This window comes from Muscardinus avellanarius, assembly GCF_963383645.1.
Source record: "Muscardinus avellanarius genome assembly, chromosome: 1".
NCBI classification, from domain to species: domain Eukaryota; kingdom Metazoa; phylum Chordata; class Mammalia; order Rodentia; family Gliridae; genus Muscardinus; species Muscardinus avellanarius.
Window position 1 is genome coordinate 45420775 of NC_137786.1, and position 27773 is coordinate 45448547.

At 40.0% G+C, this 27773-nt stretch overlaps 1 protein-coding gene across 2 annotated transcripts in view; it reads right to left on the bottom strand.

Annotated features, from left to right (window-relative positions):
• SLC38A9 (solute carrier family 38 member 9) overlaps positions 1-8327 on the bottom strand; it is a gene marked incomplete at both ends in the record, with an annotated part of 57996 nt that extends 49669 nt beyond the window's left edge. Inside the window, one exon of one of the 2 annotated variants that reach the window (XM_080710077.1) lies at positions 8212-8327. In XM_080710077.1, the coding sequence (XP_080566203.1) occupies positions 8212-8324 (113 nt within the window). The remainder of the gene's footprint in view (positions 1-8211) is intronic. The other variant, XM_080710076.1, reaches the window with a different exon arrangement.
• Positions 8328-27773: the final 19446 nt, after the last annotated feature.

Consider the following 27773-nt stretch of genomic DNA (forward strand, 5'->3'; position numbering starts at 1 on the left):
AGAATAACAGAACTGACTGGGTAAGTCAAGAGTCCAAGGTGAATCCTGTCCTGCCAACTGGTCTCTATCAACTAAATTTTACAACAGACAGGAAAGTTTTATAAACAGAATACAAGATATATTTTAGGGAAAAAAAAAAAAGAAAAGAATCCAGGGCCAGGTGTATTTTGAATGGAAACTTTCACAGGTGACTAGTAGGAGTATAGGTTGGTTCCATCTTTCTAGAAGGCAATTTAGCTCTAGCATCAAGAACCTTAATTATATTTGTGCCCTTTATTTTAATAACTATGATCCTATGAGAAGATCAGAATACAGTATAAAAGCCAGGTGTGGTGGTGCACGCTTGTAATCCCCGCGCTTGGGAGGCAGAGACAGGAGGATCGCGCAGGTTCGAAGCCAGCCACGCGTGCTGGCTTAGGAGACCCTGTTTCCAAATAAAAATATAAATATAGGTCTGGGAGTGTACCTCGGAGGTAGAAGGGCTTCCAGGAACCCCAGTACCACCAAAAAAAAAAAAAAAAAAAAAAAAGAATACAGTATAAAAATTATGTAGAAGCCCAGCGTGGTGGTGCACACTTATAATTCCAGTACTTGGCTGGGAGTGGTGGCGCATGCTTGTAATCCCCATGATTGGGAGGCGGAGACAGGAGGATTGTGTAGGTTCAAAGCCATCCTCGCTGGCTTAAGAGACCCTGTTTCCAAATAAAATATAAAAAATAGGTCCGGGAGTGTAGCCTGGAGGTAGAAGGGTTCCATCCCCAGTACCACCAAGTAAATAAATAAATAAATTCCAGTACTTGGGAGGCTGAGACAGGAGTCTTAGAATACCTCTCACCTTGTTTCTGAAAAAGTTAAAAAAAGTAAGGTCCACTTGGCTTATTCAACTTAGTGAGGCCCTCCACAACTTAGTGAGACCCTGTTTGAAAATAAAACATAAAACTGGGCTGGAGGTATAGGTCAGAGGTAAAAGTCCCCTGAGTTCAATCCCCAGTATCACAAAGGGGAAAAAAAAAAAAATTATGTAGAAACTACTTACAGCATTATTTAAACCAAAATTGTAAACAGCTTAGATTCAGACATTATTAAATTACATACATGTAAATAATAAACATTTTAGATGATATTTATAAACAATTCATAATAGAGAAAAGTGCTTGTAATAAATTAAAACAATTTCTTTTTTGCTATTTTGGTGATTCTTTATTTTAATTTATTTATTTTTATTTTGCAGTACTGGGGATTAAACCCTGGGCCTTGTGCATGCCAGGCAGGTGCTCTACCACTGAGCTATGTCCCTGGGCTTTTCTATTCTCTCTCTCTGTCTCTTTTTCTTATTCTTCTCCTCCTCCTTCTTAAACTAATTTTGAGACAAGGCCTTGTGCATGCTGGGCAGGTGTTCTACTGATGAACTACATCCCCAGCCCTGTGCAGCCCTTGCTCCTCCTTTTTTAAATTTTGAGACAGAGTCTTGCTAAATTGCTCAGATTGGCCTTGAACTTGGATCTTCCTGCCTCGGCCTCCCAAGTAGCCGTCATTACGTGTGTGTGCCACCATGCCAGTCTCAGTGACTAAGTAGGACAATTTCTACTGTAAAACTTTTTATATTCTTTGAAACCTGGCACTTTCCACTTATCCATTCTTAGCCTCAGTTCCTATCCCTAGGTTTTGTTTAAGGCAGTTAAAATTTTTGTCTGACCATGCCAAAAGATTTTAAATTGGCTGTCACATGCATTTTAAGAAGAGGCTAGAGATTGTTCTGCTGTTCATAGAGCCATTTTTGATCAGAACCTTTTTTTCCAGAAGTAACTGTGGGGTGGAGTGAAATTAAGCCAAGTGGACCTTACTTTTTTTTAACTTCTTCAGAAACAAGATGAGAGGTATTCTAGGAGGTCAGAGCAGCAGGAACTATCAGAACCTATGGCTGCTTATACTTGAGCCTCTGGAGTTCCTCCGGGAGGGTCAAGGGCGCATACACTATAGCTCAATGGGAAAATCTGGGCCAATGGTCTATTTTCATAAATAAAGTTTTACTGGAACATAGCCAAGCCTATGCAATTATGTACAATCAGTGCCAGCTCTCACTTCATGATGCCAGGGTTAAACCCGTATGCCCACAAAGCCTAAAATATTTACTATCCGCTCTGTTGTAGAAATAATTGCCAATCCTTGTGCTAGACCACCTAAGGTCCACTTGGGAATTTAGAGCTAGAGAAGAGGTTTCCTTCATGCCCTTACCAGATCTACGTCTGGGAACCTCTGAACAGGTTTTTATTTTAGAAATCCTTATAACAGATGTCCCTAATCTCACTCAGCTTAAACCCTTAATGAGTCTGCCCCCTACATGTTAAAAAAAAAAAAAACAACCCAAAGCCGAACAAAAGAACTTCAACCTCAGCCAAAACAACTACCACAACAAATGTCGTTACACAAAGCAGCACCAGCACAGGGCCCCCTTGCATCACTCCTCCACCCGTGCAGGCCCCTGCCCCAGCACTACAAATGGCCTCCTTCCACTTGTAGCTGAGCTCAGCCAGAACCTATGGCAAGCATAAAGTCACGCACAGGGATATGATTCTACATGGTTCTTGGGAATGGTGGCCCAAAATGAGTTCTGTATCCAAAAACTTCAGTGACTTATTTTCAAGTTACTCCACTACATCTCTCGGATGTAGTGCTGTATATTCTGTCCCTTCTTTCTGCCTTTGTAATAATAAAATTGCTTAAGCTTGTAGCAGTTCTGGCTATTCTTTTCTACAAATAGCTGAGTACAAGAACCTGTGGCTACATCTCACCCTGTTACAGTTTTGGTGCTCAATGAGGGCTCCGTTACAGTTTTTGGTGTGGCACCATAACACTGGGATTACAGGCATGTGCCACACCTGGCTCCAAAGTCATATTTAGATTTAAGGCATCTCTAAGTCCAAAAAGATAGTTTTTTTGGGGAAAAAATAACAGTGGGATGTGGAAACAGTAAGTGGGCCCAGGCAGGAGAGAAGGAAGGGGGAGAGGGAAAGAATGGGGGGAAAAACAAAGGAAGAGAGGAAAGGGTTTGGAAGTAGCAACACAATTAGCAAGTTGGCCATTAATATGATGCCACTAATAATGGTCAAGGTTCTGGTCCATCTATTTAAAATGATGATAAGTTAAGCAAAACATAATTTATGCAGGTCTAGGAACTACACTTAGGAAAAATACTTTTTCCCCCCTTTTCCTTTTTTCTTTCTTTTTGATGCCGGGAATGGAACCCAGTGCCTTGTGAATGCTATGTGCACACTCGATCACAGAGCTACGTTATACTCCTACCCCAAACTTTTCTTTTTTGAACATTTTTGTGTGTGTGTGGTACTGAGGGTAGAACCCAGGGGCTTTCTGGGGCTATACTTGGCTATACTCCCAGACCTATTTTATATTTTATTTGGAAACAGGGCCTCACTAAGTAGCTGAGGCTGGCTACGAACCCATGCGATCCTCCTGTCTCAGCCTCCCAAGCGCAGGGATTACAAGCGTGCGCCACCATGGCCAGCAAACATATTTTGTTGTATGTAATTCCCAACTATCAAGCCTTAGTTATCACTTCGAATCGCTGTCATTGAGCCAAAATGTACCTTTACCAAAACTTAAACTCTTCACTTTGCCTTAGTGAACATCCTTTGTCTTCTCTCTTTGGGGGCCACATGTATCATAAAGATTCAATTCAGGATGCTCTAGAGTGACAGTATTAGTAAAAGGAGAAAGAGAAAGTGGCCAGTTTACAGATGCACAGATTAGTAAGCATTCTAAAGATAAGCTATCATAGCACACCTTGTATGTTTGAAGGGCATGAGGAATGCTATATATATATATATATATATATATATATATATATATATTTTTTTTTTTTTTTTTTTTTTTTTTGGTACTGGGGGCTGAGCCCAGGGGCATCCTACCTCTGAGCTATACTCCCAGCCTTTTTTATTTTTAAAGAGAGCCTGCTAAATTGCTGAAGCTGACCTGGAACCTGGAATCTTCCTGACTTAAGCCTCCCAAGTGCAGGGATTATAGGACTGGGGCATCATGCCTGGCTGGGTTCTGTTTTAAATATCCACCTCTAACCCAATGGCTTATCAGAGCACTTAAAATGTTACCAATTAGAAAAATCTTGAACCTTTAGGTTAGGATTTCATAGTTCCAGGATTCTCCATGTTAAGATGCAAATCGCCACAGAAAGGCAACAATAGACCATGTCTGACACATCAGAATGTTTTCTATTACGACATCCAGTTGACAACAGAGCCCTGGAAGAACAGGACAAATAAGTACTGGCAAATAAGGGGCAGAAGAAAAGTATGGTGTACAAAGAATTTGCAGGGAACAAGCCTGAGTAGACTCCTGCCCTGGCCAGGCGTGGTGGTGCAGCCTCGTCATCCCTGCACTGAGAGGGAGACGGGAGGATCGCGCAGGTTCGAAGCCAGCCTCGCGGGCTTAGGAGACCCTGTTTCCAAGTAAAAATATAGAAAGCGGGTCTGGGAGTGTAGCCCGGAGGTAGAAGGGTTTCCAGGAACCCCAGTACCACACACACAAAAAAACAACTCTTGCCTTGCCTTGGGTAGCACTGGACATACAGAGAAGGATACAAAAGCCCTCGGCCTTGGGATAAATTGAAGAATAGGAAGACTGCTAAGTAGGTAAGCTCAAAAACAACCATTTCACAATTTGTTTGTAGTTTGGCTGGAATGGTCCACTATCCCAGGGCATAGTACCAGAGCAACAGCAAAATATGAAGCAATCCTGAACACTACTCAATCTTTGGTTACCAGAAAGCCTGGGAAAAGCAGGAAACAGGGTCTCACTGAGTTGTGAAGGGCCTAAGTAGCTGAGGCTGTCTGCAAACCGCGATTCTGCTGTCTAAGCCTCCCAAATGCTGGGATTACAAGCATGCACCACCATACATGGCTTAGTTCCTATTTTCTTAAACAGAGATTATTTCCCAAGCAAATTAGCATTAAGTACTTTTTTTTTTTTGGTTCTGGGTGTTGAACTTGGGGCATTCTACATCTGAATTATACCCCCAGCCCTTTTAACATTTTTATTTTAAAACAGGGTCTCACTAAGTTACTGAGGCTATCCTGGAACCTGCAATCCTCTTGTCTCACCCTCCCAAATATTAGTATTATAGACATGTGTCACTATGCCTGAGTATATTCAGGACTCTTAAGTTTGTGTTCGGACTTTGCCTCCCCTAAAATATGACTACAGAAGGGCTGGGAGTTTAGCTCAGTGTAGAGCATTTGTATGACATGTTTGAGGCCCTGGATTCAATTCCCAGTACTGCAAAAACAAAACAAACAAAAAAACCACGCTTACCTAAGTAGTCATGCCATGATCGTAAATAGTTGATTCCCTTTCACTTCGGCAATTTTCATTATTTCCATGGAAAATAATTTCTACTTAATCTACTCAAAAATTTTCAGAGAACTGTTTGAACTTCTGCCAACTTACTGTAATAAAATGCACTTTAATGACCTATGTCCACTGTCACAGTGGTCAATTATTTATCATAGAATTTAGAAGTTTCAACAAAATCCTAAGCACTCAGCGTATATTAGTGCTAACATTCGCTCATATTGGAATATACAAATGAGAATAACAAGCCTAAATTCATTGTTTGTTCTTATGGTCAGTACAAATGACAATGGTATACATTGTGATAAATTTCACTCTGCCAACTCTACTTGCAAGAAACACTAAAAAATTAAGTACATGGGAAATGGAAACAAAATTCTAAATAAGATTCTTTTACACCAATCCTCCTTTATCTCCTAGATTGGGAGTTACTACAACTCTTAACCAAATTAGAATTTTGATGCCAGAGAATAGGAGTGGTCACTGAATGGGTATTTACCTAACAGTTATTTGCCATACCAACCTGCCTTACTCATTTTCTCTAAAGGGGATCACTCTTAGTTTTCTATTTATTTATTCCTCCAGGCTTCACTTATAAATATTGTATCACATGTAGTATTATTTTTACCCAAATGGCAGCATACTATACATACTGCTCTGCACTTCCCTTTTTTCTCTTAATAAAATGAGGCTTGTTCCACTTTGATATGTATTAAAGCCACCTCTTTCTAAGAGATAAAAAATATTCCACTGTATGAATGTGCTATTATTTATTTATCCAGTCCTGTAAGAAAAAACATTTGAGTTGCTTTCAATTTTTGCTGCTATAAAAAATATTGCCTTAAACAAACTTATATATATATATACTAGCCAATACTGTGAATTTATGCTTAGAAGACTGATGCATATAAACTTTAGAATTTGCTGGTAGCATTTTTGCAGGGAATCATGTTGAATTTAAGGACTAAAAAAAAAAAAAAATTTTTTTTTTTTTCAGTACTGGGGATGGGACCCAGGGGCATTCTATCTCCAAGCTACATCTCCAGCCCTGTTTTATCCTTTATTTTGAAACAGGGTCTCACTGAGTTACAAAGGGCCTCATTATGTAGCTGAGGCTCTCCTAGAACTGCGATCTTCTTGTCTTAGCCTCCCAAATGTTGGGTATGGATTAAAATTTAAAGAGCATAACATACTTATTTAGAGGCTTTCCACTGAGAGTAGAATATGCCTTTTTATTACATCATATTTTACTGATTCTAATTTATACTATTATTTACAATATTTTATAATTATAATTATTTACAATATTTAATAGATATTAAACATTTATAATATTCATATTTACAATATTTAATAATTAAACATTAAACATATAATTTTAATAATTAAATGTTTTATAATGGAAATTATTTACAATATTTAATAATTAAATATTTCTAAATAAGAACGCATCTCATAATCTAAAACATCTTTTCAGCCAGGTGGGCAGTATGATGCAGTCACTCCTGGTGCCATGACAGGTAACTGCTATCCTTGTTCATTTCATTCATCACCACTTAAAGACGTTTACAGAAAAAATATGAATAATGTTGTTAGAAAACCTTCTGTGACACCTACTGGCAAGATCAGGAAAGTGCAAGCATTGAAACAAATATTCTCGGCGACTTGGAAGAAATTAAGACATTTCTTTATGGCACAAAGGTAATTAATTCTTTTTTTTTTTGGGTGGGGGTGGTACTGGGGTTAGAACCCAGGGGCTTTTCTACCTCCAGGGCTATACTCCCCCAGATCTATTTTATACTTTATTTGGAAACAGGGTCTCACTAAGTTGCTGAGAGCCTAAGTAGCTGAGGTTGGCTTCGAACCTGTGCAATCCTCGCGCCTCAGCCTCCCGAGTGCTGGGATTACAAGCGTGTGCCACCACGCTCGGCCGGCAATTAATTCTGTATGGAAAAAAAAGTGCCTATTTTGATGACTCCATTTCAAAAATGACTCAGAAGAATCGGATTCTAAATGTGAGGTATAAGTCATATATTATTAACTGATTCACTTTGTAATATTTTTTTTACAATTGCATAAGAGATAAGTGATAAAATATCAACTATGTATAAGAGTTCTCTGAGCAAATTTAAAACAAAAATTCTAAATCCTGAAAGATTACATCAGTTATTGGCAGCAGGTTTTCCTAAAAAATGCAGTTTTTCTGAAAAATACTCTCAATCTTATTTTACATCCCTCAGGAGCATTTTAAAGTTTCTTTCATATAGATTTTGTACATTTTGGTTAAGACTATTTCTGTGGATATTATCTTTTTTCCATTACATTTTCTCACTGGCAGGCTGTTTATTTTTGCCTACTTTGTAAGCTATCACTTTACTGATTTATTATTTACACTTTTTTTTTCAGTTGATTCTTTTGGGTTTTCCAGGTATAACTGAAATAAAATTTAAATTCAAATTATTTTAAACTATCTACTGGCATTTAAGTTCAGTGAAGGTAAAGATTGTGCCTGATACTTTACTATTCTATCTCCACTACCTGTGATACTACCTTGCATAAAGCAGGTAGTCTGTATGTATATTTGTACATTAAATTACATGAATGCATTTCACTTTGTAAAACTTACTCTAATGCCTCCCCCCAAAGAGATGTTGAGTTTAGTCCAAAAACTATATAAATGAGAATAGTATCCATACTATCTCCCATATAAATAAATATAAATCCTTTAAGAAATTAGACATTTATCATCAAATATGCATGTTTAGCATAGTTTGTTGTACTTTAACTATTAAAACCAGTAACTATGAAGTAAGTATTTTAAATGCTTACCTTTTAGATCTTAGATCAGATGAATCAAACTGGATATTCATAGGTCCAGGATTTACTTCATGATCTACCTCAGAGATGAGAAGGTGCCTAGAATCACCATCCATATTTGCCATTCTTCTCAGATTCTAAGCACTAGGGAAGTTAATCCTATATAAATCAGAAAAATAATTAATTTAGTTTAATTTTAAAAAATTACTATTCATGAGTAATAAATATGCACTCAGAAGAATAGGAATTTGCTACAGCTCTAGTTTTGTTTTTTGTTTTCTTTCTTTCTTTCTCTTCTTTCTTTCTTTCTTTCCTTCCTTCCTTCCTTCCTTTTATTTTTTGAGATGATGTCTTGCTTTGTTGTCCAGGTTGGTCTCAAATCTCCTGGGCTCATGCAATCCTCCTGCCTCAGCCTCCTGATTAGCTGGGACAATAAGTCTGTAGGGGCCCTACTAGACTCTGCAGACTTACTGAGATTTAGTGAGGTATATGCTTGAAAGATTTTTCAAAAACTTGAAATAAAGCTACTTCTTATTTTATAGTTTAAACCAAGTGGAATAATACAATTTTAGGAATAAAACAGATTAGGTTATTTGCATCCAATAATGGGAAAAAATATTTTTCTTTAAAATTGCAGAGTTCTAAGAAACACCATTAGTCTTTTCCATCTACCCTCAATCTTTTGGTAATCTTATCCAAGTCTAATGATTTTACTACTGCTGCTTGTGTTGTCCAGTACAGTACCTACTAATCATGTAGCTACTTAAATATAAATTAAATCGCTGGATATGGTGGCACACGCTTGTAATCCCAGCACTTGGGAGGCTGAGACATGAGGATCACACAGATTCGAAGCCAGCCTCAGCTACTTAGTGAGACTCTCAGCAACTTAGTGAGACCCTGTTTCCAAATAAAATATAAAAATAGGTCTAGGAGTATAGCCTGGAGGTAGAAAGCCTCTGGGTTCCACCTCCAGTACCACCCCCCAAAAAAAAATATATATATAAATTAAGTAAAATTAAATTAAAAAATCTAGTACCTCAGTCATAAAAGCTACATTTGAAGTGCTTGATAGCTGCATGTGTCTAGTGGTTACCATATTAGATAATGTAAAGATAAAAATATTTTCATCATTGTAGAAAGTTCTATTGATTTAGACATTGACAACCTTTACATTAATACCTCTAGCCTAAACTCTCCTGATTTTCCAACTTACATATCCAACTGGCTACTCAACATCTTTACCTGGACTTAATATACAACTCCAACTTAACAGGTCCAAAACTTTTGATTTTCTTTCCAAAAAACTATTCCACCCATTGTTTTCTGGATTTGATTGATGGAATCTTTATGCTTTTAGTTTCTTAGGCCAAAATTACTGGAATCACTCACAACTTTTCTCTCATAGGCCCCATTCAACCCATTAGGAAATCTTATTGGCCTTTCCTTCAACTATATCCAGATTCCTCCCTCCTTCCTTTCCTTCCTTCCTTCCTTTTTTCTTCTTTTTGTGGTACTGGGGATTGAATCCAGGGGTACTCTGAGCTATACATCCAGCCCTACTTTATTCTTTATTTTATTTATTTATTTATTTATTTTTGCAGACTGGGGATGGAACCCAGGGGCATTCTACCTCTGAGCTACACCCTCAGCCCCTTTTTTTTTTATTCTTTATTTTGAAACAGGGTCTCACTGAGTTGCAAAGGGCCTCACTAAGTAGCTGAGGCTGTCCACGAACCGTGATCTTCCTGTCTCAGCTTCCCAAATGCTGGAATTACAAGCGTGCACCACCACACCTGGCTTATTCTTTATTTTAAAAGTGTCTTACGCCGGGCACGGTGGTGCATGCTTGTAACCCCCGCACTTGGGAGGCGGCGACAGGAGGATTGCACTGGTTCAGAGCCAGTCTTGCTGGCTTAAGAGACCCTGTTTCCAAATAAAAATATAAAAATAGGTGTCTGAGAGTGTAGCCCGAGGTAGAAGGACTTCCAGGAACCCCAGTACCACCAAAAAAAAAATAATAATAATAATAATAATAATAAAAATAAAAGTCTTACTATTGCAGAGGGCCTCACTAAGTTTCTAAGGCTGGCCTTTAAACTGTGATTCTCCTGTCTCAGCCTCCAAAGTACTGGAATTATAGCAGTGTGCCAACATCCTTTCTTTCTTTCTTTCTTTCTTTCTTTCTTTCTTTCTTTCTTTCTTTCTTTCTTTCTTCTGGTACTGGGGATGGAACCCAGGGACATTCTACCTCTGAGGTACACCCCCAGCAGCATCTTTTATTCTTTATCAGGGTCTCACTGAGTTGCAAAGGGCCTCACTAAGTAGCTGAGGCTGGCCACAAACTGTGATCCTGTCTCAGCCTCCCGAATGCTGGGGTTCCAAGTGTGTGCCACCACATGGGCCTGGCTGTTACTCCAGTTGCTTTCTCATGGAGTTCCTTGCATCTACCCTTTCCTCCCACAGTCTATTCTCCATTGTAGAGAGATGATATAAGGAATATGACCTCATCCAACTAGTTGTTAAAATTGGTGGGATAAACTGATACCCAAAGGGCAGAGATCAGGGGTGCTATTAAACATTCTACATAAATTCATATGTATAAGCATTAGAACCATGTCAAAAATGACTAAACTTTGTATAAGTTTGCTATTCTTATTTCTGAACTTAAAGCTTAATAAAACTCTTACACCTTGGGGAAGAGAAATAATCTATTGAGTTGTTAAGAAATGCTAGAGAACAATTTTAATACTGGTTTAAGAAGAAAGACTCTTTTGTTCCTTAATCTCCAACAATAAATAAAAACACCTTCAGAAAAAATTTGCTTTTTTTTTTTTTTAGGCACCTAGTTAAAGATGAGTAAGGCCAGGTAAAGGACAGACAGATCTGAGAGGAGTCAGGTGAGGCCTCATGAGAGTAAGTACAGAGATTCTCTGCCCACTTGTGGTTAGAGAACCACAGCAATTATCAGCAAGATAAACCTCCAACCCCCAAGCTTGCATGAAAATAACCTCTGATAATTATCATGTCATATCATTTGCATATAGTTTTTGACCCCCATGGGTTTTGCTTAGGCACTACTGGGAAAGTTTCCAACATGGAAGGCTTTGGTGCCAAAATAGCGGTGACAATCCCAAATGCATTCTACTTCAGGAGGGAAGTTCCAGACCAAATATAAAGCTCACAATAAAGACCTTACATTGCTTCTACTCTTGGAAAGGCCTGGTCCAACACAGATCATATTCCTGCCCTCCTAACATGGCCTCCTCTCTTTTTTTCTTTCTTTATTTTTTTGTGGGTCTGGGGGGTGGAACCCAAGGGCATTTGGCCTCCAAGCTACACCCCCTGCCCTATTTTTTATTCTTTATTTTGAAGCTGGGTCTCACTGAGTTGCAGAGGGCCTCAGTGAGTAGCTGAGGCTGTCCGCAAACTGCGATCCTCTGGTCTTAGCCTCCCGAATACTGGGATTACAAGCATGCACCAGCATGCCCGGCAGCCTCCTCTCTTAAAACTGTCTACTTCACTAAATGAACACTTTATGTAGATCCTGTGTCTCTGAAATCTTTCTGAAAACAAAACAAAACAAAGAAAACTGCTGCTTCCTGGTAACATCTGTATTCTACACAATTGTTCACTTGCAATATGGCCTTTTAGAGTTCTATTAAGTAGAGCAGTAGTTGATAACACATATGTAAGACTGCCTAAATTTGAATCCTGGTACTGCATTTACCAACTGCATGACTTTGGACAATTTAAGTTACTTAGGATTCACCAGTTTTGGGGGATAATAAAAGTACTAGTCTTACAGGGTTTGAGATTTAAATGAGATAATGTAGGTAATGTACCTAGTACACAATGAGTACACAATAATCAGTGCTATCACTGTTATTATAAATTTAGCTCTTAAATTAGGTATTGGCTTACCTTAGTGACCTGAATAAAATCGGTTAACATCTCTATAGCTTTAGTATGAAGGCAGTAAATTTGGTGAAATAAAAAATAGGTTAACCTTCATAAAATTATTGAACTGTCAGAAACAGATGAATCCTAAATGGAAATAATTCATTTCTGAAGAAGAAAACTGGGTATTATATTGGGGAAAAAAACCTCAGAGAAAAATCAATAGAAAGGTAGTGGGGGACGGAAGTAACATTTACTTATCAAATGCCTACTAATGGCCTTATATTTTACATGATACTGTTTAATTCGAATTAATCTTTAGAGTTTGGGAAAAAATTACTAGCTTCATATTACAAAAAAGAAACAAGAAATTGAAGTTTAGATAAGAAACTTGTCCCAAATCACTTAGCTAATAAAATTATAGCTGGTATTGAAACCAGGTTGCTTTGATTTCAAATGCAATTTCCACTATTCTGTGATATCCACATTAAAGAGTTAAGGCTAACTGGAAGACAAAAGAAGCACCTGAAAATCAGGCCCTTCATTCTTTCAACAAATCTATTTGTAAATAAATGAGAAATAATACCTAGACTGGCAAATAGACTTCAACTCTTTAGTTTAAAACACAATTGAAGCTGGGCGCAGGCTTGTAATCCCTGTTTGTAATCCCAGCATTCAGGAGTCTGAGACCAGAGGATCGCAGTTCCCAGACAGTGTCAGCTATGAGACTGTTTCAAAATAAAGAATAAAAAATAGGGCAGGGGGTGTAGCTTCAAGATCGAACACCCCTAGGTTTCATCCCCAGACCCGTAAAAAACACACACTAAAAAAACCCAAAATCACACACAATTGAGACAATGATGACTAAAAATGTATGTCTGGGTATCCGGATCATAAGTTAAACATATTAAAATTGTTTTTCTTTAGCCGTGTGTGGTGGCGCACACTTGTAATCCCGCGCTTGGGAGGCGGAGACAGGGGGATCGCTCTGATTCGGAGCCAGCCTTGCTGGCTTAAGAGACCCTGTTTCCACATAAAAAAGTTAAAAAATAGGTCTGGGAGTGTAGCCCGTGGGAGTGTATCCCAGAGGTAGAAGGGCTTCCAAGGAACCCCAGTACCACCAAAAAAAAAAAAAAAAAATTTGTTTTTCTTGAATTCAGGTGAATCTATTTCCTGGTATAAACTTTAATTCCTCAAGGCTAGATATTTTCTTAGCAGCAACTGTATTTCTAGTAGTATAAAAAGAGAAAAGGACTATAGCCACATCAGAGTAGTAAAAAGATCTCTGCTTAACGAAATGCAGAAATATAGCTACACTTCCCAATTTACTTTGTAAACCAATACATACTGCTTTGGTTTCTGGACTATAATGAGAATTAGACTGAATTCATAAAGAGTACATCGTTTCATATCCAGGAGATTAGGATTTTAAGTAGAGACTGAATTCTAGAAAAGAAAAAAAATTTAAAGATTCTTGGATTTCAGTCAGCCTTATCAAAAAGTGATAACAAAGGTTGGGAAAATGTGAGGGTCTTTCAGGAGTTAAGATAAAGGCTCCAGTTTATTCACATATGAATATTTGTTTGGGGTAAATCTGAAATTTTGCAGCATAGTAAAATTAGCTATTTATTCCAAGGAAGCAAAAAAAAGATATTTCAGTGATTTAATATAATCATAACTGAAGAGTTATGATTTTAATTCTTTTAATAAGTCTCTAATTCTTTAATATTGGTTTTAGCATGAGGCCCTACTATCATTCAAATGTTTTTGTCCCCTCCAGAATTAATATATTGAAACTTAATTGCTAAAGTTATAGTGTTAAAAAGTAGAAGCCTGTCAGATGCAATGACACAAGCCTGTACCTTACTTGGGAGGCTAAGGCAAGAGGATCACTTGAGCCCTGAAATTTGAGGTCAGGTTGGGTAACACAGTGAGACCTTATCTGTCTCAAAAAAATAAATTAAAAAAAAAAGTGGGGCCTTTGGGAAGTGATTAAGTCAGAAATGGAATTGGCAACCTTATAAAAGGACTGGACCCCTTTTTGCCTTTCCAACACTTCTGCTATCAGAAAACTCAGCAAAATGGCATCATCTTGAAAACAAGAGATAAACACCTGAACCTGACTGCATCCTGCATGATTTAGGACTTCCCATCTTCCAAAACTATCAGATGTAAATTTTTGTTTATAAATTACCCGGTCTCAAGTATCTTGTTAGAGCAGTATGAACAAACTGGAACAGATTCCAAAAGGGAATCAACAGCTTACCTGATTTGTGTGATACCTTCAAGCTTTATTTATTTTATTATTATTATTATTATTATTATTATTATTATTATTATTTTGGTGGTACTGGGGTTCCTGGAAGCCCTTCTACCTCCAGGCTACACTCCCAGACCTATATTTTACATTTTTTATTTGGAAACAGGGTCTCCTAAGCCAGTGCATGCGGCTGGCTTCGAACCTGCACGATCCTCCTGTCTCTGCCTCCCAAGTGTGGGGATTACAAGCGTGCGCCACCAAGCCCGGCTGTCAAACTTTATTTAAAATATTGAAGCCAAGCATGGTGGTGCATACTTGTAATCCCAGTTAATTGGGAGGCTGAGACAAAGAATCTCGAGTTTGAGGTCAGCCTTGGCAACTTAGTAAGCCTCTGTCCAAAATAAAATACAAAAGGTGGCAGGGAGTGGGGAGGTTAGGGATATAGCTCAGTGTTAGAACACCTTTGAGTTTGATCCTTATTACCGCTACCACACCCCCCCACACAGCAACTCCATAGAATCTATGCCAAGATGCCAGCATTAATTTGCAATAGAATACACTAGCTTGTACCCAAATTTGACCACCACAAAAAACAAACAAACCACAAACAAACAAACAAAAACCTTCCTTATGGATAATTTGCTGGTGAACGGTGAACCAACAGAAGTTATAATACTTCAATTCTTTTTTTTTTTTTTTTTTTTTTGGTGGTACTGGGGTTCCTGGAAGCCCTTCTACTCCAGGCTACACTCCCAGACCTATTTTTACATTTTTATTTGGAAACAAGGTCTCCTAAGCCAGCACGCGCGGCTGGCTTCGAACCTGCGTGATCCTCCTGTCTCTGCCTCCCAAGCGCGGGGATTACAAGCGTGCGCCAACGCGCCCGGCTAATACTTCAATTCTTGTGTGACAGCAGGAACATGTTTTTAACCTGATCAATTAATGCTTCAACAGATGTTAAATCTGGCAGTGGGGGAGGACAATGTGGCCTAATAATAAAATTGCCAGTCAAAGCTATGCTAGGACACTACAAAACTTCCCCTGCCACACCAGGAACACTAAATGCTCTAAAGTTATGTTTAGGTGATGAGAAAAGGATACCAGAATAGGACTGGAATTTAAGTGTACGATACCTCTTAATTTTTTTTAAACTTTTATGCCAATATATCTTCTTCCTTTATTATTTGGGGGGGGGGTGGAGCGAGGGATAGAGGGTATAGAGCCCATGACCCTGAACACGCTAGGCAAGAGATCTACCTCTCAAACTACATCCCCCAACCTATCCTGTTAAGAAAAAAAAGAAAAAAAAAACACTATAAAATACTATTTTAATGTGTAATTCTGGTTGGCATTCCTATTTTTCTATGCTGAGCACATCTTTTATCGTAACTAATCAGAGCACTATAAAATCACAATTAACAGCATTTAGTATAGTGTATAACAAATATACAATATTTAAGAGTGTGAGAAGAAATCTAATTTTCTAATTGTTCTCAGAGCTCTAGTGGGCATAAATTGGGAAGGAAAGGCAAATTTTATTTTCTTAGAGATTTTGAAACTATATCTGATATATTTGCTATCTTATATTTTAATTTTATGATAGAGAATGAAACTGAGACATTCTACCTCTGAGCTGCACCCCCAGTCCTATTTTTTATTCTGAAACAGGGTCTCTAAGTTACAGTATCATGACGTCAAAATTCCGATCCTCCTGTCTTAGCCTCCCAAGTACTGAGATTACAGCTGTGCAACACTATGCCTGGCAAGCTTTTATCTTAATATGGAAGTATGTAGTTGTTTATGAGGTATAGAGATTTTAAAGTTACAGGCAGGGTTACTTTGACCCTACTGCAAAGTAAAACATAAAACTTTCTCTTCAGCGGTTGCCAATTATTCTGCATAAGTCAAACCTCTGTCACGTCAGAAGACATTAAAAAAAAAAGGAAGGGGTGCGCCTTAGAATTTGCAGATCTACTGACCTCAGTGATGGATATGGCACTATTGTCAGAGAGTCATGACAATTAGATTTTAGTCAAGTCAGCCACTAACTGATTCCCTGGTAATGAGCGAGTTCCTCCTAACTCTGCGGACCTCAGGTTCCTCATCTGTAAAGCGAGAAGCTCTCAAGCAGCTGTTCCCGCAGCTTAGTGTTCCAGGACAGCAAACATATCAAGCCACCCACTATCAAGACACTCGCTCAGGTGAGAAAAGCGTGCCGAGCGCCCACCAGTCAGAGATGGAGATCTGTGGGTCTAGCTCCATCCGCAAAGGGTTTCTTCCTTCCTCAACTCCCTTTCCAGGGTGGTCCCCACGCCCATCCTGCGATTCGCCGAGCTCGCCGCCTCTCACCTGGGGACGGAGCTCACCATCCCCGGCCCTGCCTTCCCCCTAAGGCTCAGGCACACACGCCTCCCGCAGCCCCGCGGGACCCCCGACTCCACCGCTCGAGCCCCGCAGCCGCCCGAGGCAGCTTCCCGCCCGGCCGTGGCCTCGCCGCTCCGCATTCCGGCCGCGAGCTCCGCCCTCGAGCCTCCCGGCCTCCCCTCCCTCCCGAGGGGCGAGATGCAAGACTAGAGACGCGCGCTACCTGAGCAAGCCAGCCCCCAACCTCCGAGGACCCGGTCTCAGACGCTTGCAATTCGCGGCCGCTGGGCTACAGTCACACACACAGGAAGAGGCGACGCGCCGGGCCGCAGGGGCCGGCGGGGGATGGAGTTCTGAGTGCGCCGGGACCGCCGCGTTGGTCACAGCCCGGCTGCCGTGGACTACGACTCCCAGAGGGCTGTGCGGCTCCGGCGCGCTTCGCCTGCGCGGCCCCGCCGTCCGGCCACCTTGCGGCGAGGGGCGGGGCGCCTCCAGGGGGCACTCGAGGCCCCGAGGCATCCAGGAGCTGGTTAAGGCTGTGTGGTCCTCGCAGCCCCAGAGGACACTTGTGCAAAGCTGGTGTGGTTTGTCTTTGGAGGGCTGACCTCCGTACCATATGTCTCTCTTCTCAGGCTTCCCTGCCAGGTGTTCTGTAGGCGCTGGCCATGTGCTTGGGTCTTATGGCCTTCAAGGGAAACTGGTCTGAAAAAGAAAATGAGTTGTCTTGCTCCCTTCATTGTCTAGACATTTAAGCTTGTTTTTATATGTTGACAATTGAGTTCCTAGACTAAAAGAGGGGCTTTTGAGGGAGATTTAGCCCCCTTCTTCCCAGCAAAATTTCCTAAAACCAATGCAAGCATATAACCTACGTAAAATCAATGTACTTGTTAGGAAAGTCAGATCATGGGGAGTTCTGAAAACTGTATGTCAACCCCTAAGCCCTTCACACAGAGAAAGCCATTGTCCTTTAAAAAAAGCAATCAGAGCTGGGTGTGGCACAGGCCTGTAATCCCAGTTGTTGGGTGATGAGACAGGAGGGTCGCAGGTATGAAGCCAGCCTCAACAGCCTAGGGATACCCTGTTGAGATAGAAAGGAAATAGGCAGATAGGGAAAAGGCCTTGGTAGAAAAAAGTTAATTTCCTGAGTTTCCTGAGGGGCGACAAATGCCTGAAATTCCAAAGGCTCAGGAGATAAGAAGGCCAGAGCTTCACAAAGCCATCCTGAGTTTCCTAATCAACAAACCCACCGAGCAAGTCTGGCATTCCTGAAAGGAGACCCTTCAAAGAACTTGCAAATGTCCTATGCAAATTCTCCTTGGAGTCACCCTAACCACAAACGGACTTGCAAGCGGTCAGGCATCAGCCAGTCAGATGGCAAAAGTGGGGACTTTCCCACTCCGGACCCCCTCCCCTTTTGGGGAGCTGTTCTCTCTCTCACTCTCAGGTCTAGTCCAGTCCGGTCTGGTCCTGAGAGAAGGCAGAGTGCATCTGAGGGCACGTGGCTGAGGGCACGTGGCTGAGGGCACGTGGCTGAGGGCACGTGGCTGAGGGCACGTGGCTGAGGGCACGTGGCTGAGGGCACGTGGCTGAGGGCACGTGGCTCGGGCGACTCTCGAGTAGTGACCTGAAGGCCTCTGCTGGGCATCATGGCTGACCAGGCCCCTAGGGGTGACCTGCACCTCTTTTCTGGCAGATTGCGTGGACTCTGGGAGAAAGTAGTTTGCAACTGATGGGCACTTGGCTCGGGTGACACTTGGGTAGTGACCCTGAAGGCAGCTACTGGACCCCGGAGTTCCGACCGCCCCTATGGGGTGTTCGGCCACTTTTCTCTATTCCCTTCTGGCAGACTCTGGAAGAAAGCAGCCTGCAATAACTCGCCGGGGTTTTCTCTCAAGAAACCCCCCGTTTCACTGTTTTAAAATAAAATAAATAAATAAATGAAAATAGAATGCCCCTGAGTTCAATACCCAGTACCACACACATGCACACACACACACACACACACACACACACACACACACACTAAATTTAAAAATCTGCATTTGATGAATATTTCCTTAAGCCAGGTGCAGTGGTGGTATGGTGGTGCATTACTGTATTATCACCTACCTGGGAGGCTGGGGTAGGAGGATACCTACTTCAAGGCTAGCCTGGGCAACATAACAAGACCCTTTCTCAACAAACCAATCTGGTGCTATGATGTAGGCCTATAATCCTAGTAGTTGAGAGGCTAAGACAGGAGGATGGTAGGTTCCAGGACAGCCTCAGTAACTTAGCAAGACCCTGTCTCAAAACAAAAATAAAATAGGGCTGTGAATATAATTTAGATGTAGAATGTTCCTGGGTTCAATCCTCAGTTTCACAAAAATAAAATAGGGCTGGAGTTGTAGCTCAAAGTTAGAAAGACTACTCCTGTGTTCAATTCTCCTCTACCACACACAGTTTTAGAGAATTTAATTGACCTGCCAAGGCCAAACAGTTTACAAGTTTATATGTAAACTTGCGAAATATCTGGAATTCAAATGAAAGTCTTACCCTAAGATAAGACTGTGCTCTTAAAATCTATCCAACAGCACCCCTGTTAGTGAGAACTTGAAAAAAGCAAGGCAGGTGATTTAGTGGATGTTGCCTTTAAGGAAGATAAACGTTATTTTGCTGATGGTGTCCTTGTTAAAAAAAAATTTTTTTTTGGCGGGTTTGGGGATGGAAACCAGGGGCATTCAACCTCCAAGCTACACCCCCTGACCTATTTTTTATTCTTTATTTTGAAACCAGGTCTCACTGATTTGCAGAGGGCCTCACTAAGTAGCTGAGGCTGTCTGCGAACCTCGATCCTCCAGTCTCAGCCTCCAGAATGCTGGGATTACAAGCGTGCGCTACCACACCCGGCCTGTTCAAAACCTTTGTAACTGCTCCTTAGCCCTGCTTTCAAGTCAGCAGTTCATTCTTTGGAAAACTTCAGTAAGCATTCCAGGCTGAAAAAAACAATTTTAAGCAAGTTTGGGAAGCACAAAAGTAAATGATGGGAAGTAATCTCAACAAAAATGGCAGACTAAGGGAATTTGAACTCCGGGGTCCAGTAGCTGCCTTCAGGGTCACTACCCGAGTGTCGCCCGAGCCAAGTGCCCATCAGTTGCAAACTACTTTCTCCCAGAGTCCACACGATCTGCCAGAAAAGAGGTACAGGTCACCCCTAGGGGCCTGGTCAGCCATGATGCCCAGCAGAGGCCTTCAGGTCACTACTCGAGAGTCGCCCGAGCCACGCGCCCTCAGATGCAACACGACCTGACCTGACCTGACCTGACCTGACCTGACCTGAGAGAGAGAGAGAGAGAGAACAGCTCCCCAAAGGGGGAGGGGGTCCGGAGTGGGAAAGTCCCCACTTTTGCCATCTGACTGGCTGATGCCTGACCGCTTGCAAGTCCGTTTGTGGTTAGGGTGACTCCAAGGAGAATTTGCATAGGACATTTGCAAGTTCTTTGAAGGGTCTCCTTTCAGGAATGCCAGACTTGCTCGGTGGGTTTGTTGATTAGGAAACTCAGGATGGCTTTGTGAAGCTCTGGCCTTCTTATCTCCTGAGCCTTTGGAATTTCAGGCATTTGTCGCCCCTCAGGAAACTCAGGAAATTAACTTTTTTCTACCAAGGCCTTTTCCCTATCTGCCTATTTCCTTTCTATCTCCTCAATGGTGCTGGAGGTGTAGCTCAGATGTAGAATACCCCTGGATTGAATCCTGAGTAAGAAAAAACAAAAGTACAAACAAAAACCTGAGAACATCTGAATTCTCACCTTTGGCTCACCTTTAAGCTGTTTATATGCTGAGAGTAAAGGCCAAGGCAGTGTGTTGTAAGCTGCTTAACTAAGCACTGAAGGAGCGTCCCAACACATAGTTAATTGGCAAAGACTAAAAATGTTTTCTTGTATTTTGATTATTCACCAAACCAACTAAAACAATGGAACAGAGACATCAGTTGCTACAAAGAAAACAGACTTCACACAATTGGTTCTGAAAAGTCACTGAACAAACAGTACTAGTCACAGGAAGCAGCAGCAAAAAACCCTGGTGTGAAAGGGGAGAATCTGATATCCTAATTTGTCACATTATAACATTTATAATACCCTGTTTTAAACAGAAGAAGCTATGAGGCATACAAAGAAATAAAAAAGGATGGCTACTTGCAGGATGAAAATATAAATATGAATATTCCTTTAGTTCAGACAAAGGAGGTTTAAATAAACCTCCTTAAACCCTTGAGTACATCAGATCTTAAATAGACCCAAATACAATAATATTGGGAGACTTCAATACACTTCTCATGCCACTAGATCAATCTTCAAGGCAAAATATGAGTAAAGACTCTTCAGAACTAAAGAAATCTATAAACCAAGTGGACCTAATAACATGTACAGAATATTTCATCCAGGAACAGCAGAATACACATTCTTCTCAGCAGCCCATGAAACCTTCTCCAAAATAGATCACATTCTGGGGCCACAAAGCAAGAACCAGCAAATTTAAGAGTTGTAATATAATTCCCTGCATCTTTTCATATTACAAGGTAATGAAAGTAGAAATCAACAATAGGAAGACCAAAAGAAACTATTCAAATACATGGAGATTGAATGATACATTATTGAATGATGAGTGGGTAAGATTAGAAATAAGGGGAGAAATAAAGAAATTACTGGAATTTAATGAAAATACAGACACAACTTATCAAAATCTATGGGACACTTTGAAGGCAGTGTTAAGAAGAAAGTTCATAGCACTGAGTGCCCACATAAGAAGAATAGAGAGTCGCCAAGTAAACAACTTGATGACACATCTCAAGGATCTAGAAAGACTGCAACAGTCTAATCCTGAAGCCAGCAGAAGGTGGGAAATAATTAAAATCAGAGCAGAAATAAATGAAATAGAGAATAAAAACAATTCAAAGAATCAACAAAGCAAAGAGCTGGTTCTTTGAAAAGATTAATAAGATTGACAAACCCCTGGCCAACCTTACCAAAAGAAAGAATCAACTCAAATTATTAAAATCAGAAATGAAAAAGAAGACATCACCACAGACAGTGTGAAATTCAAAGGATTATCAGAAACTATTTTGAAAATTGATACTCCAATAGACTGGAAAACATGGAAGAAATCGTTAGATTTCTAAGCACATACAACCTACCTAAATTGAACCAAGAGGACATAGCAAGCCTAAACCAACCAGTAGCAAGCAGAGAAAGAGAAACAGAAATAAAAATTCTTCCATCAAAGAAAAGCCCGGGTTCAGACAGGTTTACAGCTGAATTCTAAAAAACCCTCAGTGAAGAACTAATCCCAATACTCCACAACTTGTTCTGGGAAATCAAAAGAGATAGAGTTCTCCCAAACTCATTCTATGAGGCCAGTATCACATTAATACAAAAGTCAAATAAAGATACCTCAAAAAACAAAATTACAGACCAATATCCTTGATGAACATAGATGCAAAAATTCTAAACAAAAACTGTACACATGACCAAGTTGGTTTCATTCCAGAAAAGCAAGGCTGGTTCAACATATGCAAATCAATACATGTTATTCACCACATAAATAGAACTGAGAACAAAAACCACATAATCATATCAATAGGTAGTGAAAAAGCATTTGATAAAATCCAACACCCATTTATGTTAAAAACTGCAGAAAACTGGAATAAAGGGATGTTTGTTTTATTGTTTTGTTTTTGGTGGTACCGGGGTTCCTGGAAACCCTTCTACCTCTGGGCTATACTAAAAGGATGTATTTCAACATCATTAAGGCAATATACAATAAACCCAAAGCCAATATCATATTGAATGGGGAAAAAACTATAAGAATTTCCTCTAAAATCAGGAACAAGGGAAGGATGCCCACTATCACCACTCCTTTTCAATATAGTCCCCAAGACTCTTGCCACAGCAATAAGACAAGATAAGGATATCAAAGGAATTCAAATAGGAAAAGAGGAATTAAAATTATCCTTGTTTTCAGAAGACATGATCCTTTATCTAGACGATCCAAAGAACTCAACAAAAAGACTACTGGAGTTGATTAGACAATTTAGCAAAGTTGCAAGATACAAAATCAACCTAAAGAAATCAGTTGCTTTTCTATATGCCAACAATAAATCCATAATGAAAGAAATAAAACAATTTCATTCACAATAACTTCAAAACCAATAAAATGCCTAGAAATAAACCTAACCAAAGATGTAAAAGCCTGCTACAATGAAAACTAGAAAACATTAAAGAAAAAAGTTGAAGACGACTTTGGAAGATGGAAAGTTCTCCCTTGCTCATGGATAGGCAGAATAAATATCATCAAAATGGCCATTCTGCCAAAAGTGATCTACAGACTCAATGCAATTCGTATCAAAATACTAATGACATTCTTCATAGACCTAGAAAAATCAGTAATGAATTTTATATGGAGAAAGAAAAGACCCAGAATAGCCAAAGCAATTCTTAGAAATAAGAACCATGCAGGAGGCATCACAATCCCTGACTTCAAATTATACTGCAGAGAAATAGTAGTAAAAACAGCATGGTATTGGCACTACAACAGGCATACAGACCAATGGAACAGAATAGAAGACACAGAAACAAACCCACACACCTATAGTCAATTGATCTTTGACTAAGGGGCCAAACTCATACACTAGAGAAAAGACAGCCTTTTCGACAAATGGTGCTGGAAGAATTGGCTATCCATTTGTTGAAAGATGGAACTAAATTCTTACCTCTCGCTGTGCACAGAAATCAACTTGAGATGGATCAAAGACTTGAAAATGAGACCAGAGACTGTGAAGCTATTAGAGGAAAGCATAGGCTCAACACTCCAACATATAGGCACAGGTAAGTAACTTTCACAATAAGATCTCCAAAGTGCAGGAAATTAAAACAATTCCATCTAACCCCAATCAGAGTGGCTATCATAAAGAAGTCAAATAACAACAAATGCTGGTGAGGATGTGGAGAAATAGGAACTCTTTTACACTGTTGATGGGAGTCCAAACTAGTTCAGCTGCTATGGAGATAAGTGTGGAGATTCCTTAGAAAACTGGGAATGGATCCACCATATGATCCAGCTATACCACTCCTCAGTATCTTGCCAAAGGGGTTGAAATCAGCTAACTAAAGTAACATATACAAACCCATGTTCATAGCAGCAGTTTGTAATAGCCAAAATATGGAACCAACCTATTCATCAACAGATGAATGGATTACAACAGATGAATGGATGAAAAAATTATGGGAAATACACCCAATGGAATTCTATTTTTGTGGTACTGGGGGTGGAACCCAGAGGCTTTCTACCTCCGGGCTATACTCCCAGACCTTTTTTTTAAAATTTTTATTTGGAAACAGGGTCTCACTAGGTTGCTGAGAGCCTCACTAAGTAGCTGAGGCTGGCTTCGAACCCGTGCAATCCTCCTGTCTCAGCCTCCCAAGCTCAGGGATTGCAAGTGTGCGCCACCACGCCCGGCTTACACCCAATGGAATTCTACTCAGCAATAAAGAAGAACAAAATCATGTCATTTGCAAGAAGATGGAAAGATTTGGAGAATATTTTGTTAAATGAGATTACTCAAGCACAGAAAGAAAAGGGACGTATGTTTTCTCTAATATGTCCAAACTAGAGAGTATTAGGGATACCAAAGGGACTCCAGATAATGAAGGGGAAACCTCGGCAAAGTTAGAAAGGAAGGGTAGGAGAGGAAGAAGGCTGAGATTGATTAATGGAGGAGCTACATTCGAATATGTGTGTAAAAGTATGAATATAGTATGGTCAACCTGGACACTCATTGTGGGGAGGGGGGAAAGGGGAAGCAGGGAGGGGAGAGCTTCAAGTATGGTATGAATGTATGCTATTGTCAATATGATCCACATTATGATGTGAAACTATATTGTAAAATAAATAAACTGTCTTAAATATGCTCAAAGAACTAAAGAAAACCATGGTCAAGAACTAAAGAAACTCAGAGAGCTTTTTTTTTTATTTTAAAACAAGAATATTGTTAACAAAATATAAATTAAGAAAAGGAACCAAATTGAATTGCTAGTGTTAAGCAACACAATAATTTAGAAATCCACCAGAGGGACTAAGCAGACTGAGAAGGCAGAAGAAACAAGTGGAAAACTTGAAGATAAACCCATTGAAATGATCAATTCTGAGTACTAGAAGGAAGAAAAGAGACAGAAATTTCAACAGGGCTTTTGAGAAATGCAGCATGTCACCAAGCAAATATATGTAAAATAGAAAATCCAGGAGAGGAAAAAAAGAAGAAGTGTGAATTATATTTCAAGATGTAATAGCTGGATGTAGTGGCACATGCCTGTTATTCAGTACGTGGGAGGCTGAGATGGCAGGATCACTGGTTTGAAGCCAGTCTCAGCAACTTAGGCCCTCAGTGACTCAAAAGTCTGCCCCAAAATCATGCATTAAAGAACAATTATAGAAATCCAATCACCTATGTTATAATGTTTTTGCCCTGTCTACTAACTGCAAAGTAAGTATTGCCTTATAGGGGATGGCGGAGCAGACAGGACTGGACAAATCTGCAACGCAGCCCATGGATCTTGATAAAGGAGGGCCTGGACTAAGCCCTAGAGACAAAAAGACTCTGGAAGGATCAAAGGGGATCCTAGAAGACTGAATTTCCCCAAAACGGACTTTGGGTGTGAACCCCCGCCTTTACTGACGCCTGATGCCTTTCCGGACTCCAGACCTTGCCCCCTAGGGCTCACCTGTGAGGCCAGAAACCTGATTCCAATGACAAAGGCCAAGGGGGCTGACTTTAATCACCTAGTCCCAGATGAATCTTAAACTGTGACGCCATGGATCTTCATTTATCCTGTTTATCTTGTTTACACTTAATGCCTCACTATTGTCCTTTGGTACTTACACAGGGTATAGGGTATAAATACTGGTGATGGAAATTAAAACATTGTCAATTTCACAGAAGGCAGTTGTCCATGTCAATTATTTCAGATTTTTTTCCCCCGGAGAGGAATCTTCACTTTTAGCACCGTGAACAGGAACTTAAAGGAGTTTATTTCATAAAAGGGAAAAAAATCGCTGCAGATAAGTGGCTGCAGAACTGCAACCGAAGCCCTTGTTCATCTTTCTGAGGATCTCGGTCCCAAACGGACTCAGTGCCAGATTTGCCCCCCAGGACTGAGCAAGTTCATTTCAGCAAAAACCATTGTAGAAATTAGAGACTATTTTACCTCGACATCATAAGGGCATATTCCATGCAAATCAACACCAACATCATACTGAATGGGGAGAAACTAAAACCATTTTCTGTAAAATCAAGAATAACATTAAGAGTGCCTACTATTACTCATCTTGTTTGATGTTGTATTTGAAATTTTAGCCAGAGCAATTAGATAAGAGAAGGAAATTAAAGGGATACATTTAAGAAATGACATATCTGTTTTCAGTTGATGTGATCCTATACTTAGAAGACCCAAAAACTCAACCAGCTGATAAACATACTCTTCAAAGTGGCAGGATACAAACATCAGCACACAAAAATTAATAGCAAACCAGGTGTGGTGGAACATACCCAGAATATCAGTACTTGGGAGGCTGAGACAGGGGAGTCACTGGTTCAAGGCTATCCTCAGCAACTTAGTGAGTTTTTTTTTGTTTGTTTGTTTTGTACTGGGGATGAAACCCTTCTACCTCCGGGCTACTCTCCCAGACCTATTTTATATATTTTTTAAATTTGGAAACAGAGTCTCTTATGCCAGCGAGGCTGGGTTCGAATCTGCACAATCCTCCTGTTTCCGCCTCCCAAACACGGGGATTACAAGCGTGCATCACTATTCCTGGCTTAGTGAGGTCTTAGTGACAACTTGATTAGATCCTGTTTCAAACTAAAAAAAAGAAAAAAGTGCTGGGAGTGTATCTCAGGGGTAGAATGTACATGAGTTCAATCCCTAGTCCCTAGTAACACAGACAGACACACACACACACACACACACACACACACACACACACACACACACACACCAATAGCATTTTTTCTTTTTTGCAGTACTGGGGATTGAACCCAGGGACATTCTACCTTTGAGATATACCCTCAGACCTATTTTATTCTTTATTTTATTCTTTATTTTAAATAGGATATCAGTAAATTACAGAGGGTCTCACAAGTTGTTGAGGTTGTCTTTGAACCAGTGATCCTCCTGTCACAGTTTCTCAAGTACTGGGATTATAAGCATGAACCACCACATCTGGCTTATAGCATTTCTAAACATTAATAATTAATATGCCAGAAAAATCAGGAAAACAATTTCATAATATCCTCAAAACAAAATAAAACAAACTAACAAACAAATAACAAAGACAAAAACACCTAGGAGTAAATCTAACCAAAGACATAAAAGGCTTTTACGATAAAAATGATAGAACACTGAAGAAATTGAAAACATTACAAGATGGAAAGACCACTTATGTTTTTGGATGTGTGGAATAAGTTGTCAAAATATCTTTATTACCAAAAACTATCTGCAGATTCAATGTAATCTCTATCAGTTACCAATTACATTCTTCATAGAACTAGAAAAAGAAGTCCTAAAATTAATATGGAAAAATGAAAGATTCTGAATACCCAAAACAATACTGAGTAATAATAGCTTCACAATATGTTATTTAAAAATTACTGTATAGACTGGGCGTGGTGGCACACACTTGTAATCCCAGTACTTGAGAGGATGAGACAGGAGGACGGCAGGTTCGCAACCAACCTCAGCTACTTAGTGATGCCCTCAGCAATTTAGTGAGAACCTCTTTAAAAACAAAGAATTAAAATAGGGCTGGGGGCATAGTCAGAGGTAGAATGCTCTTGGGTTTCAACGCCAGTACAGCAAAAAACCAAAACAAAACAGAAAAAGCAAAAAACAGTACAAAGCTATTGTAATAAAACAGTATGGTACTGACATAAAAACAAACCCACAAACCAATGAAATAGAAGATTCAGAAAACAAATCCACACAGATAGAGCCAGCTGACCCTGACAATGGTGCCTAAA